This window comes from Oncorhynchus keta, unplaced genomic scaffold, assembly GCF_023373465.1.
Source record: "Oncorhynchus keta strain PuntledgeMale-10-30-2019 unplaced genomic scaffold, Oket_V2 Un_contig_6954_pilon_pilon, whole genome shotgun sequence".
Taxonomy (NCBI): domain Eukaryota; kingdom Metazoa; phylum Chordata; class Actinopteri; order Salmoniformes; family Salmonidae; genus Oncorhynchus; species Oncorhynchus keta.
The window spans coordinates 223,948-235,901 of NW_026289165.1; the positions used below are offsets into that span (position 1 = coordinate 223,948).

Here is an 11,954-nt window from a genome sequence, read left to right on the forward strand (position 1 = left end):
TCAACCAGATACACCTGGAATGCTTTTCCAACAGTCTTGAAGGAGTTCCCACATACACTACCGGTCCAATGTTTTTGAACACCTACTCATTCAAGGGTTTTTCTTCTGTAATGGGGCTATCTTCTGTAATGGGGCTATCTTCTGTAATGGGGCTATCTTCTGTAATGGGGCTATCTTCTGTAATAGGGCTATCTTCTGTAATAGGGCTATCTTCTGTAATAGGGCTATCTTCTGTAATAGGGCTATCTTCTGTATACCCCCCCTCCCCACACACACACCCACCTACCTTGTCACAGCACAACTGATTGGCTCAAACACATTATGAAGGAAAGAAATTCCACAAATGAACTTTTAAGAAAAAGGTCATCTGATGCAGCACTCCATCACTCTCCTTCTTACATAGCCTGGAGGTGTGTTGGGTCATTGTCCTGTTGAAAAACAAATGATAGTCCCAGTAAGCGCAAACCAGATGGGATGGCGTATCGCTGCAGAATACTGTGGTAGCCATGCTGGTCAAGTGTTCCTTGAATTCTAAAAAAAATCACTGACAGTGTCACCAGCAAAGCACCATCACACCTCCTCCTCCATGCTTCATGGTGGGAACCACACATGCGGAGATCATCCATTCACCTACTCTGCCTCTCACAAAGACACGGCAGTTAGAACCAAAAATCTCAAATTTGGACTCATCAGACCAAAGGACAGATTTCCACCAGTCCAATGGCCATTGCTCGTGTTTAAAAGTTCTTGCAATTTTCTGGATTGACTGACACCAGACCCAGGACAACAAATTATGTGAGACAAAACACTTATTTTTTAATCATTTGAATTGCAAGTTACATTTTCGAAAGACACCTTTTGAGTGTGGAAATGCTGTATAATTTTCTATAATTACCTTCTGGTTTAAAAACCAGAGAAATGTTTTTTTTCTAAGCAACCTGCATAAACATTGTTTGAATTACAATAGGCCAATATACTGTAGATACTGTGGTAGGTCAAAGCTATATGCTGGAAAACCTTGGTAGAGCATGGGTGGAGTAGGCATTGTGGTGCTCATGTGCATTTCTTTTTCGGCTTCAGGCCAATGCCTACTTCTCACTTAAAAGTTTGTTTTTCTGTTTTTAGTATATATAATTTGTGTGTTTCCATTAAGAAACTCTACCGTAAAGCACATAAGACTATAAATTACACTGGATCAATGGCCCAAGCCTTAATGAATCTATGTGATTGGTGGTAATGCCAGGATGTTGTCCAGATGAGCTTCCCAGATGATGAGGATGAGGACGAGGATGAGGAGGTGGAGGTGGATGATGAAGATGGAGATGGGGGTTTCATAATACCCCCTGAGCTGAGCAGCCCCAGCGAGTGCCAGGGCAGCAGCGGAGAGGACGCCTCTTCCCTCACCTACTCCTCCTCCTCCGAACACATACCACCTCCCCCCATGACTCCCCCGCCACCTCCGCCCATCCAATTCAATGATCCTCCTCTACCCCCAAGCTATACCGCCACCCCTGAACAGTCTCCCAGAATACAACTGCCTTTCCGCCGCCACCAAGGGCCACCTCCGCCCCCTCCTCCTCGCTCCAACCCACCGCCCAAACGCCAGTCCATTCACAAAGTGCTTCCCACCCGGGAGGACCTGCTAGCCCACTCTGCAATGCAGGAACAAAATGCGTACCAGGAGAAACAAGCTTACCAGGACCAACAAGCTTACCAGGACCAACAAGCTTACCAGGACCAACAAGTGCAACAAGCGTACCAGGAGCGACAAGTATACCAGGAGCAACGAGCATTCCAGAAGCAACAAGCGTTTCAGGAACAAAAAGCTTACCAGGAGCAACAAGCACAACAAGCGCACCAGGAGCGACAAGCGTACCAGGAACAACAAGCTTACCAGGAGCAACAAGCACATCAAGCGCACCAGGAGCGACAAGCATTCCAGGAGCAACAAGCACATCAAGAACAACAAGCGTTACAGAAGCATCAATCATACCAGGAGCAACAAGCGTACCAGGAGCAAAGTATTTACCAGGGGCACCAGTCACTGCCTGCCCAGTCCTCGCACAAAGCACACCCTCTGCAGCAGCTTCACCAGTCCCTGCCCCCCCTCCCCTCTCCAGAGGCAGCCCACACCCATCCAGACCTCCCAAACCACCCAGAACCCTCACTCTACCAGATGCACCAAGCTCAACAACAGACTCGTCGTCAGAGCCGACGTCAGTCTCACTCAGCCACATCACCTCACAATCCCCCAGCCCATTCCCCTGTCCATCCAGATCAACAGAGTCAGTACTCGGAGGCAATCTATCAGAGTATTCATACACAGTCACATCACTCATCCATGGAGCGCCTTCAGCAAGCTCATCAGGTCCAGCAGCACCACTCCTCCATGGAGCTCCTTCACCAAGCTCAGCAGGTCCAGCAGCACCACTCCTCCATGGAGCTCCTTCACCAAGCTCATCAGGTCCAGCAGCACCACTCCTCCATGGAGCTCCTTCACCAAGCTCAGCAGGTCCAGCAGCACCACTCCTCCATGGAGCTCCTTCACCAAGCTCAGCAGGTCCAGCAGCCCCACTCCTCCATAGAATTCCTTCACCAAGCTCAGCAGGTCCAGCAGCACCACTCCTCCATGGAATTCCTTCACCAAGCTCAACAAGACCAGCAGCACCACTCGTCCATGGAGCTCCTTCACCAAGCTCATCGGGTCCAGCAGCACCACTCCTCCATGGAACTTCTTCACCAACCTCACCACTCATCCACAGAGCTCCTTCACCAAGCTCATCAGATCCAGAAGCACCTCTCATCCACGGAGCTCCTTCACCAAGCTCATCAGATCCACCAAGATCAGCCTGTATCACTACCCGTACATCTGGATCAGGAGATCCACCAGTCTCTTCAGAGCCATCAGACTCACCCATCTTCCCAGGCCAGCCACCAGGGTCAACAGACTCGTCAATCTCTCAAGTCTCATCGCACTCACCAGCCATCCCCCCAGCGTCCCCACTCCATCCAGCAGACTTACCACCACACTCCCCAGATCCAGCACATCCACCACCAGGTCCCTCCCCAGCCCACTCAGCCAGAGCTCCATCAGATCCACCTAATCCACCAGCCCATCCAGCAGCGCCACCACCCCCAGCCCACCCTGTCCACCTTCCAGCCCCTTCCACCCCACCAGCCCACCCTGTCCACCTTCCAGCCTCTGCCCCAACACCAGCCCCACCAAACCCACCAGGTCCACCCCTCCAACCAGGGTCGTCCTCAGTCCCAGCCTTCTCAGCGGCTATTCAGTCAATCCCAGTCTCACCACCACTCCCACTCCCACCACCAACCCCAGCCCCAACCTCAGCCCAATCAGCATTCCCAGTCCCAGAATAACTTGGACCAGTTGGGGAAACAGGAGCCCCCTCCTCCTCCGCCCCTGCCCCCTCCTGGAACCCCTCCTCCGCTGCCTCGCCCAGGCCTTCCGAGGATGGACTCCAATCATATGAGTGTAAAGAGGCTGCGCTGGGAACAGGTGGAGAACTCTGAGGGCACCATCTGGGGACAGGTGAGTTAGTCACATATTGGATAGAGGAGTTAGTCAGCATTGAGACAGGTGAGTTAGTCAGGATTGGGACAGGTATGTCAGCCACAGTTTGGACTGGAGTTAGTCAGGGTTTGGACAGGTGTGTTAGTCAGGGTGGGAAAGGTGAACTTTGTTAGGTGAAGTTGGATGGGGACAGGTAAGTTAGTCAGGATCGGGACAGGTATGTCAGCCACAGTTTGGACTGGAGTTAGTCAGGGTTTGGACAGGTGAGTTGGTCAGGGTTGCGACAGCTGAGTTAGTCAAGGTTGGGACAGGTATGTAGTCAAGGTTAGAACAGGTGAGTTAGTCAGGGTTGGGTCAGGTTTTTTGACTTACAACAGTTCTGTAAAAAAAAAAATAAGCAGTCAATTTCTGAAATGACAAGCATTAGCTCGAACTTAATGAGTAGACGGTGCATAATATACATAATGCCTGTTTTTAATCTGGATGTTGCAGTTGGGGGAGGATTCGGATTATGACAAACTGAATGACATGGTGAAGTATCTGGATCTGGAACTGCACTTTGGGACACAAAAGAACCCCAGTGAGTATAATGTGCCCACGTGTGTATGTGAACGTGGCTGTTTGTGTGTATACATGCATAATGCATATGTTAGTGTGCATACAGTATGTTTGCACATACTGTATGTGTGGAGGTTCCTTCCACAAAACCATGTACATACCACCACCAGTCAGTTCATGCCTAGTGTGTCTAATATGAATACTTCTTCATAGCAATGTGTGTGAAGCCCACCATGGTTTTGATTTGCTTTTGATCAGTGGTCCCTCTGACGAATGACAGCAGTGTTACCGCCATAGGCACTTCACTGACCCATTTAAGCCCAATACTTGAAATGATGTATTTAGAAATACAGTACATTGAAAATCCTGATATGGACATTTTCTGCTCCTTAGCAGTCTCTCTCTCCCTTGATCTTTGTCTTCACCTCTTCATTTCTGCCTCTCCCTCTCTGTGTCAATCACTTTGTCTTTCTGCCTCTTCTCATGTTTCTCTGTTTCCCTCATGTTTCCCACATGATGTTCTGTGTCAGTTTCTCTTCCAGACCCAGCCCCTCAGTCGGAGACTTTCAAGAAGAAAGACGTAGTTGAGATTCTGTCCCATAAGAAGGCCTACAATGCATGTAAGTATGAGAGTGGAGAACGTGAGGAGGACGCTACATTGATCCAGGCTGTGTTACACTGCACTTCAGATCTTATGTTATTGTTCTAATATAGTCTGTGTTGACTGAAACCATGAGACTATGTTACACCGTTACCGTGGCCTCGGATATTTGTCCCTTTGATCTCTTGACCCCTGACCTCCAGCCATCCTGATTGCCCACCTGAAGCTCTCCCCGGGCGAACTACGCCAGGTGCTGCTGACCATGGCCACAGAGCGGCTGGAACCGACCCACATTAAGCAGTTGCTGCTGTACGCCCCCGATGCAGAGGAGGTCAAGCAGTATGAACAGTACAGCGAGGACCCAGCCAAACTCAGCGAGCCTGACCAGTTTGTACTACAGGTACTGGGCCTAGACTGCAGGGAGAAGGCTCAGCAATTTAAATTTAAAAAATGTCACCTTTATTTAACCAGATAGGCCAGTTGAGAACACGTTCTCATTTACAACTGCGACCTGGGCAAGATAAAGCAAGGCAGTGCGACACAAACAACACAGAGTTACACCAGGAATAGACAAACGTACAGTCAAAGTTTGGGGGATCTTTATGGATGTATTTGTGTCGTTTTGTTGTGGTATACTGTGGGTGAAAGTAGGAGTAGTAGTACTCAGTGGTGTAAAGTACTTAAGTAAAAATACTTGAAAGTACTACAAGTCGTTTTTTGTATATTTGTACTTTACTTTACTCTTTATATTTTTGACTACTTTTACTTTTACTTCACTACATTCCCAAAGAAAATTATGTACAGGAAAATAGTCTAATTCACACACACAACATCCCTGGTCATCCCTACTGCCTCTGGTCTGGTTTACTTTATATAAGGAATTTGAAGTGTCTTTACACTTTTACTTTGAATTTTGATACTTAAGTATATTTTAGCAATGACATTTACTTTTGATACTGTTAGGTTCTAATTCTCAGAGTAAAAACACAATGGACACTATGAAAGCGCAAACTAAGTTTATTCTTCCTAGAGGATCAATACAGCTGCATTAGACAAAGACATTGTTCACACAAGCACTGATATTTAACCCTTCCTCATTGGCTGAGTCTCCTCCTACACATCTGAACCAACATTGTATCTTTACTGATAAACTTTTCTTTCTCCCTTAACGTGACCTCACCTGACCTCGAACCCCTTCATCACTAATCCATGGCTCTCTCCCCTTGTCAATGCCTGCCACATGATCACTTTCCCTGCACTCAGCACATTCCAAGCTTAATCGCACACACTATATACCTTCCTCCTACAGACAACCATTAACTTCTGGTGTAGACCCTCTAAACCTAAGCACTCAATATTTCAATAGGATACCTGATAATTAACCCTATCCAAAGTTTAGGAGTTAGTACCCAGAATCCACCAATACTCAAGTCTCAAAATTCAAAGTTAAAGTATAAATACATTTAAAAAACCAGTCGGCATCATTTTCTTGTTTTTGTTTGTTTACGGATAGTCAGGGGCACTTCCAACACTCATCATTTACAAACTAAGCATTTGTGTTACTTAAGTATATTTTAGCAACAACATTTACTTTTGATACTTAAGTACATTTAAAACCAAATACTTTTAGACTTTAACTGATTTTCTATTAAGGTATCTTTACTTTTAGCCAAGTATGAAAATTGGGTACTAGTATTAGTAGTGGTAGTAGTAGTAATAGTAGTAGTAGTAGTGGTATTAGTAGTAGTATAATTAGTAGTAGTTGTTGTAGTAGATGTTGTTGTAGTAATAGCAGCAGCAGTAGTAGTAGTGATAGAAGTAGTAGTAGTAGTGGCAGCAGAAGTAGCAGTAGTGATAGAAGTAGTAGTAGTAGTAATAGAAGTAGTAGTAGCAGCAGAAGTAGTAGTAATAGAAGTAGTAGGGTTTGTTGGTTGCTCACAGTCATAGAATGAGTGTTTGGTTAAGTGTAGGTGTTGTTGCTGGTTTTCTGTTTCCTCATTTGTAATTTTGTGTGTGTGTGTGTGTGTGTGTGTGTGTGTGTGTGTGTGTGTGTGTGTGTGTGTGTGTGTGTGTGTGTGTGTGTGTGTGTGTGTGTGTGTGTGTGTGTGTGTGTGTGTGTGTATGTATGTATGTATATATATATATATATATATATATATATATATATAATGTCATAGATGCTGTCAGTACCAGAGTACAAGACTCGTCTGAGAAGCCTTCACTTCAAAAGCACCCTGCAGGAGAAGACAGAGGAGATGAGGGTCGGCTACGACTGCATCTACAACGCCTCCATGGAGCTCAAGACCAGCAAGAAACTGGCCAAGATACTGGAGGTACACAGTTATGCACTCTGACATGTACAATCACTAGGAAGAGCAATGCAACGTCTTCAACTTGTCACCCGCCAGCATGATTCTGATAAGATAAAACCAACAACAGTCTCATTCGGTGCTAAGAATGGAAATGCATTTGTTTGGCTTTACCAACGTTTTAGCTTGAGCCACAGATACACCAGGAAGGTTAAGGATCGGCAGTAGCCCAAACACCTAAACAGCAATTTCAGATTTATTCCCTGAGTGGAAAATATAGTGTTTTTGTGGGTAATGTTCAGCCTTAAAGTGGTAATGTTGCAGTTTCAATCCTAAACTAAATACAAGCTATATGCCAACTGTGTCAAATGTTTCCTTAGTTTGTGCTGGCAATGGGGAACTATCTGAACAACGGTCAGCCTAAGACTGGCAACAAAACCACCGGGTTTAAGATCAACTTCCTCACTGAGGTGAGCTCCTCATGGATATTGGCCTGTATTCCTATGACATTTCTTTACTTAACTGTTGTTACTTCCCTGTTGTTAACCCACGGACACTGTTACTAATGCACTACTGTTTCTTGGAGCTCGGCACCACAAAAACAGTGGATGGGAAATCTACGTTTCTGCACATCCTTGTCAAGTCACTGTATCTTCACTTTCCCAACGTCCTGGATTTTGCCAAGGACCTCACCACGGTTCCCCTGGCAGCCAAAGGTAAACTGAGTAGCAGTTTCTTCATGTGTGCATTTTCTTCTGTGTGTCGGGTGTAGTGTTTCATGTAATGTTTACCTATTGCGTGTAAATGAATAGATTAAATATGTAATCCTGTTTTCCATAAGCACTCTTCCACCTTTGTTCTTCCCCCTGCTCTCTCTTTCTTTCTCTCTCTCTCTCTCTCCCATCTCACTCTCTCACTCTCTGTAGTGAACCAGAGGACCATCACATCTGACCTGAACGACCTTCACACCACTATCCAGGACATCCGATCTGCCTGCCAGAAAATGCCTGCTACAGCAGATGACCGCTTCGCTGCAGTCATGAGTGTATCTTTCACAACTAACCTGAGGGAAAGGGGGGGGAGGAGAGAGAGAGAGAGATTCGTTACATAATTCATTACAGGTGTGAGAGTATGCATACTGTAAAATAGCCTTTTACATGGGGGTCTCTCACCCCATCCACCACCAATATGTACTGTAGCTCCTACCTCTGGCTGTTGTATCCTTGACTTCCCTATGAGCAGGGCTTCCTGGAGAACATCCACCCAGCACTACAGTCTCTGGAGTCCCTGCAGCAGAGGGCCATGGAGGAGTGGTCCAAGACAGCCTCCTTCTTCGGAGAGGACAGCCAAGCCACCAACACAGAGTCGTTCTTTGGGATATTCACTGAGTTCCTCGCCAAGTTTGAGGTGAACCGCCTAGAGTTTGAAAGAGACCTCTGAAATAGACAAGTATGTAGTGCTATCAAGAAGTGTTATCAAGACGGTAGTAATAATGGTACTGCATGTTTTTGTCTTGTCTGACAATGTTTTATTGTTGTTTTTCAGAGAGCTCTTAGTGAGAACCAGACCAATGAGAACCCTCCTAGGAGTCCCAGGAGCCCAAGAATGGCCTCACCCCTGGCCTGGTGATCAGAGAGACAGGAAGAAGGGTTGGCAGGCAGGCATACAGGCAGGCAGGCATACAGGCAGGCACACACACACTCTCTATCTCTCGCTCACACACACACGGACAGGAGCGGATGCGAATATCCGCATACATGCACAAACACACACACACAAACACACAAACTCACTCATAGTATTTCAATTTTTGTAATACAAGAAATGTATATTGTGGGAATTAGGTTGTCTGCAGAGTTGAGCATACAGGGCTTTAATACGTGACAGTGTAGTTTGAATGTCCAGCTAGTTTAACACCTCAAACTTTGTATATTTCATGGCTATAGAGTGTTCCTCTGGAACAGACAAATTAAGCTATACTGGATCAATGGTTTTGCTTTTTATATATTTGTAAATAGAAATGTTATACCATTTATAGAAATGCAAAGATTCATGAAATGGAATAGGAAAGACTGACATCAGTAACTATTTGAACCCAGCTGTCTGATATACTGTATATGAATGTATGATACAATTATAGGCTAGAAAGATTAAGTCTACAGAACATGATCAGCAATGGTAAACAGAATACTGGATCGTTTTGAGAGACATACAGATTTAAACTATTATTGCTAAAAACATGTATTTGATACTTCAGCAGTTAAAAGAGATGACTGAATGTCTGTGTCAATGTGTCTGATTTGAGAATTAAATGTGTATTATATATTGTACCACTAAAATATAACTGTAATGATATATGTAATACAGGATATACATATTTAAGTAGTCAATTATGAAATGCTTTCCAATAATTTACATTTTTAAAATTATTTACCTGTTCCATATTTTTGTAAGCCACCCACCACACTGAATGTATTTACAAGTTATTCATTTTGAATGAAGTGTGTCTTGTACCATATCCAGTGGATACTCATTACTACGAAAGAAAAGGACTGTTATGAAAATGAAAACACATTTGTGCTGTTAACTATCTGTTCCTCTTCGTCTCTGATTGTGTTGATACTGACCTGCTGTAAACGGGCAGTGTTCTATTATGAACAGTAGGAGGATTTGTTACATTTTCATGATCATTTCTGCATACTGCACCTTCACTTTAACCTCTAGAATTCAATGAGGGGACAGACACACTACTTTCTTGAAGCACATTACTTAAAGGGATTGTTCACACAAATGAGAAAAATGACATTTTGGTTTCCTTACCCTGTAAGCAGTCTATGGCCAAAGTACGACGGCAATCCAAGCTTTGGTTACGTTTCCCTGGCACTGTTCCCTGGCACTGTTCCCTGGCACTGTTCCCTGGTACTGTTCCCTGGCACTGTTCCCTGGCACTGTTCCCTGGCACTGTTCCCTGGCACTGTTCCCTGGCACTGTTCCCTGGCACTGTTCCCTGGCACTGTTCCCTGGCACTGTTCCCTGGCACTGTTCCCTGGCACTGTTCCCTGGCACTGTTCCCTGGTACTGTTCCCTGGTACTGTTCCCTGGCACTGTTCCCTGGCACTGTTCCCTGGTACTGTTCCCTGGCACTGTTCCCTGGCACTGTTCCCTGGCACTGTTCCCTGGCACTGTTCCCTGGTACTGTTCCCTGGCACTGTTCCCTGGCACTGTTCCCTGGTACTGTTCCCTGGCACTGTTCCCTGGCACTGTTCCCTGGCACTGTTCCCTGGCACTGTTCCCTGGCACTGTTCCCTGGCACTGTTCCCTGGCACTGTTCCCTGGCACTGTTCCCTGGCACTGTTCCCTGGCACTGGTCCCTGGCACTGTTCCCTGGCACTGTTCCCTGGCACTGTTCCCTGGTACTGTTCCCTGGCACTGTTCCCTGGCACTGTTCCCTGGCACTGTTCCCTGGCACTGTTCCCTGGCACTGTTCCCACATTCTAATGTTTTAGGATTTGTGACTCAAATCCCATTCAAGTCATGTGACCGATATTAGCATTTTTCATGCATCATGTCCAAATAATCCAAAAGTATCTTAAATTGATTGTGAAGCTCAACAAAGTCACTTATACAGTAGATGATATGAACATGATGCGTGAAAATTATAACATCAGTCCTGTGACTTGATTGGGATTTGTGCCACAAATGCTAAAATGTTAGTAGTGTCAGGGAAACTAAACTAAAGTATGGATTGCTGTCATACTTTGCCCATAGACTGCTTGTAGGGTAAGGAAACCAATATGTAATTTTGTAATATGGCTGAACCATCCCTTAAACATTAACTCTAGGGACTTTAATGTCATAGGATGTTAATACTTAACTTCATCAAACCTTGTTTTAACATATCTTTGTCATTTTACATATTCAATTAAAGCAACACTGGTCTCCAGCTTTTCAGACATTCGTTACATGAGAGAAATAGGACATTCTTTAGAACTAATGTGGATCATTTTAAATGAATAAGATAAGGCAGATGTAAGAAGACGTGCTTATAATGTTATTCAGAACATGTCGATAAGTTATTGCCATCATTTGTTTTCTAACGGTATGATCTTAATGTCTGACTTTGTCGTCTGGATAGCTATACATATTCAGCAATGTGTTCTGGAAGTTGTTGCTCTCGGATAAGTCTAGGTTTTGTATTGTAACAGCCAACGCTGACAAATAAAAAGCCTGGTATAAGAACATTACCCTGAATGACTGTCTTTTTCCTAAATACAGTGTTGGGTTCTGATTTCTTGACTTATGAAATATACTTATTCATGTCACTGAGGGAGAGAGGGTAATGTATAACATTTACATTATGTCAGGATATGTCACTGAGGGAGAGAGGGTAATGTAAAACGTTTACATTATGTCAGGATATGTCACTGAGGGAGAGAGGGTAATGTAAAACGTTTACATTATGTCAGGATATGTCACTGAGGGAGAGAGGGAAATATATAACGTTTACATTATGTCAGGATATGTCACTGAGGGAGAGAGGGAAATATATAACGTTTACATTATGTCAGGATATGTCACTGAGGGAGAGAGGGAAATATATAACATTTACATTATGTCAGGATATGTCACTGAGGGAGAGAGGGTAATGTAAAACGTTTACATTATGTCAGGATATGTCACTGAGGGAGAGAGGGTAATGTAAAACATTTACATTATGTCAGGATATGTCACTGAGGGAGAGAGGGAAATATATAACGTTTACATTATGTCAGGATAGGTCACTGAGGGAGAGAGGGCAATGTATAACATTTACATTATGTCAGGATATGTCACTGAGGGAGAGAGGGTAATGTATAACGTTTACATTATGTCAGGATATGTCACTGAGGGAGAGAGGGTAATGTAAAATGTTTACATTATGTCAGGATATGTCACTGAGGGAGAGAGGGTAAAG

General features: G+C 44.6%; 1 protein-coding gene across 8 annotated transcripts in view; it reads left to right on the forward strand.

The window, feature by feature from the left end:
• Nucleotides 1–11,241, forward strand: part of grid2ipa (glutamate receptor, ionotropic, delta 2 (Grid2) interacting protein, a) — a 58,787-nt gene extending 47,546 nt beyond the window's left edge. For 4 of the 8 annotated variants that reach the window (XM_052511512.1, XM_052511516.1, XM_052511511.1 and 1 more), the window contains 10 exons: nucleotides 1,244–3,550; nucleotides 4,025–4,112; nucleotides 4,621–4,710; nucleotides 4,895–5,091; nucleotides 6,869–7,024; nucleotides 7,381–7,470; nucleotides 7,587–7,716; nucleotides 7,927–8,045; nucleotides 8,243–8,407; nucleotides 8,546–11,241. In XM_052511512.1, the coding sequence (XP_052367472.1) occupies nucleotides 1,244–3,550; nucleotides 4,025–4,112; nucleotides 4,621–4,710; nucleotides 4,895–5,091; nucleotides 6,869–7,024; nucleotides 7,381–7,470; nucleotides 7,587–7,716; nucleotides 7,927–8,045; nucleotides 8,243–8,407; nucleotides 8,546–8,629 (3,426 nt within the window). In that variant the 3' untranslated portion in view covers nucleotides 8,630–11,241. Of the gene's footprint in view, nucleotides 1–1,243; nucleotides 3,551–4,024; nucleotides 4,113–4,620; nucleotides 4,711–4,894; nucleotides 5,092–6,868; nucleotides 7,025–7,380; nucleotides 7,717–7,926; nucleotides 8,046–8,242; nucleotides 8,450–8,545 lie in introns of those variants that run through there. The other 4 variants (XM_052511513.1, XM_052511519.1, XM_052511515.1 and 1 more) reach the window with 3 other exon arrangements.
• Nucleotides 11,242–11,954: the final 713 nt, after the last annotated feature.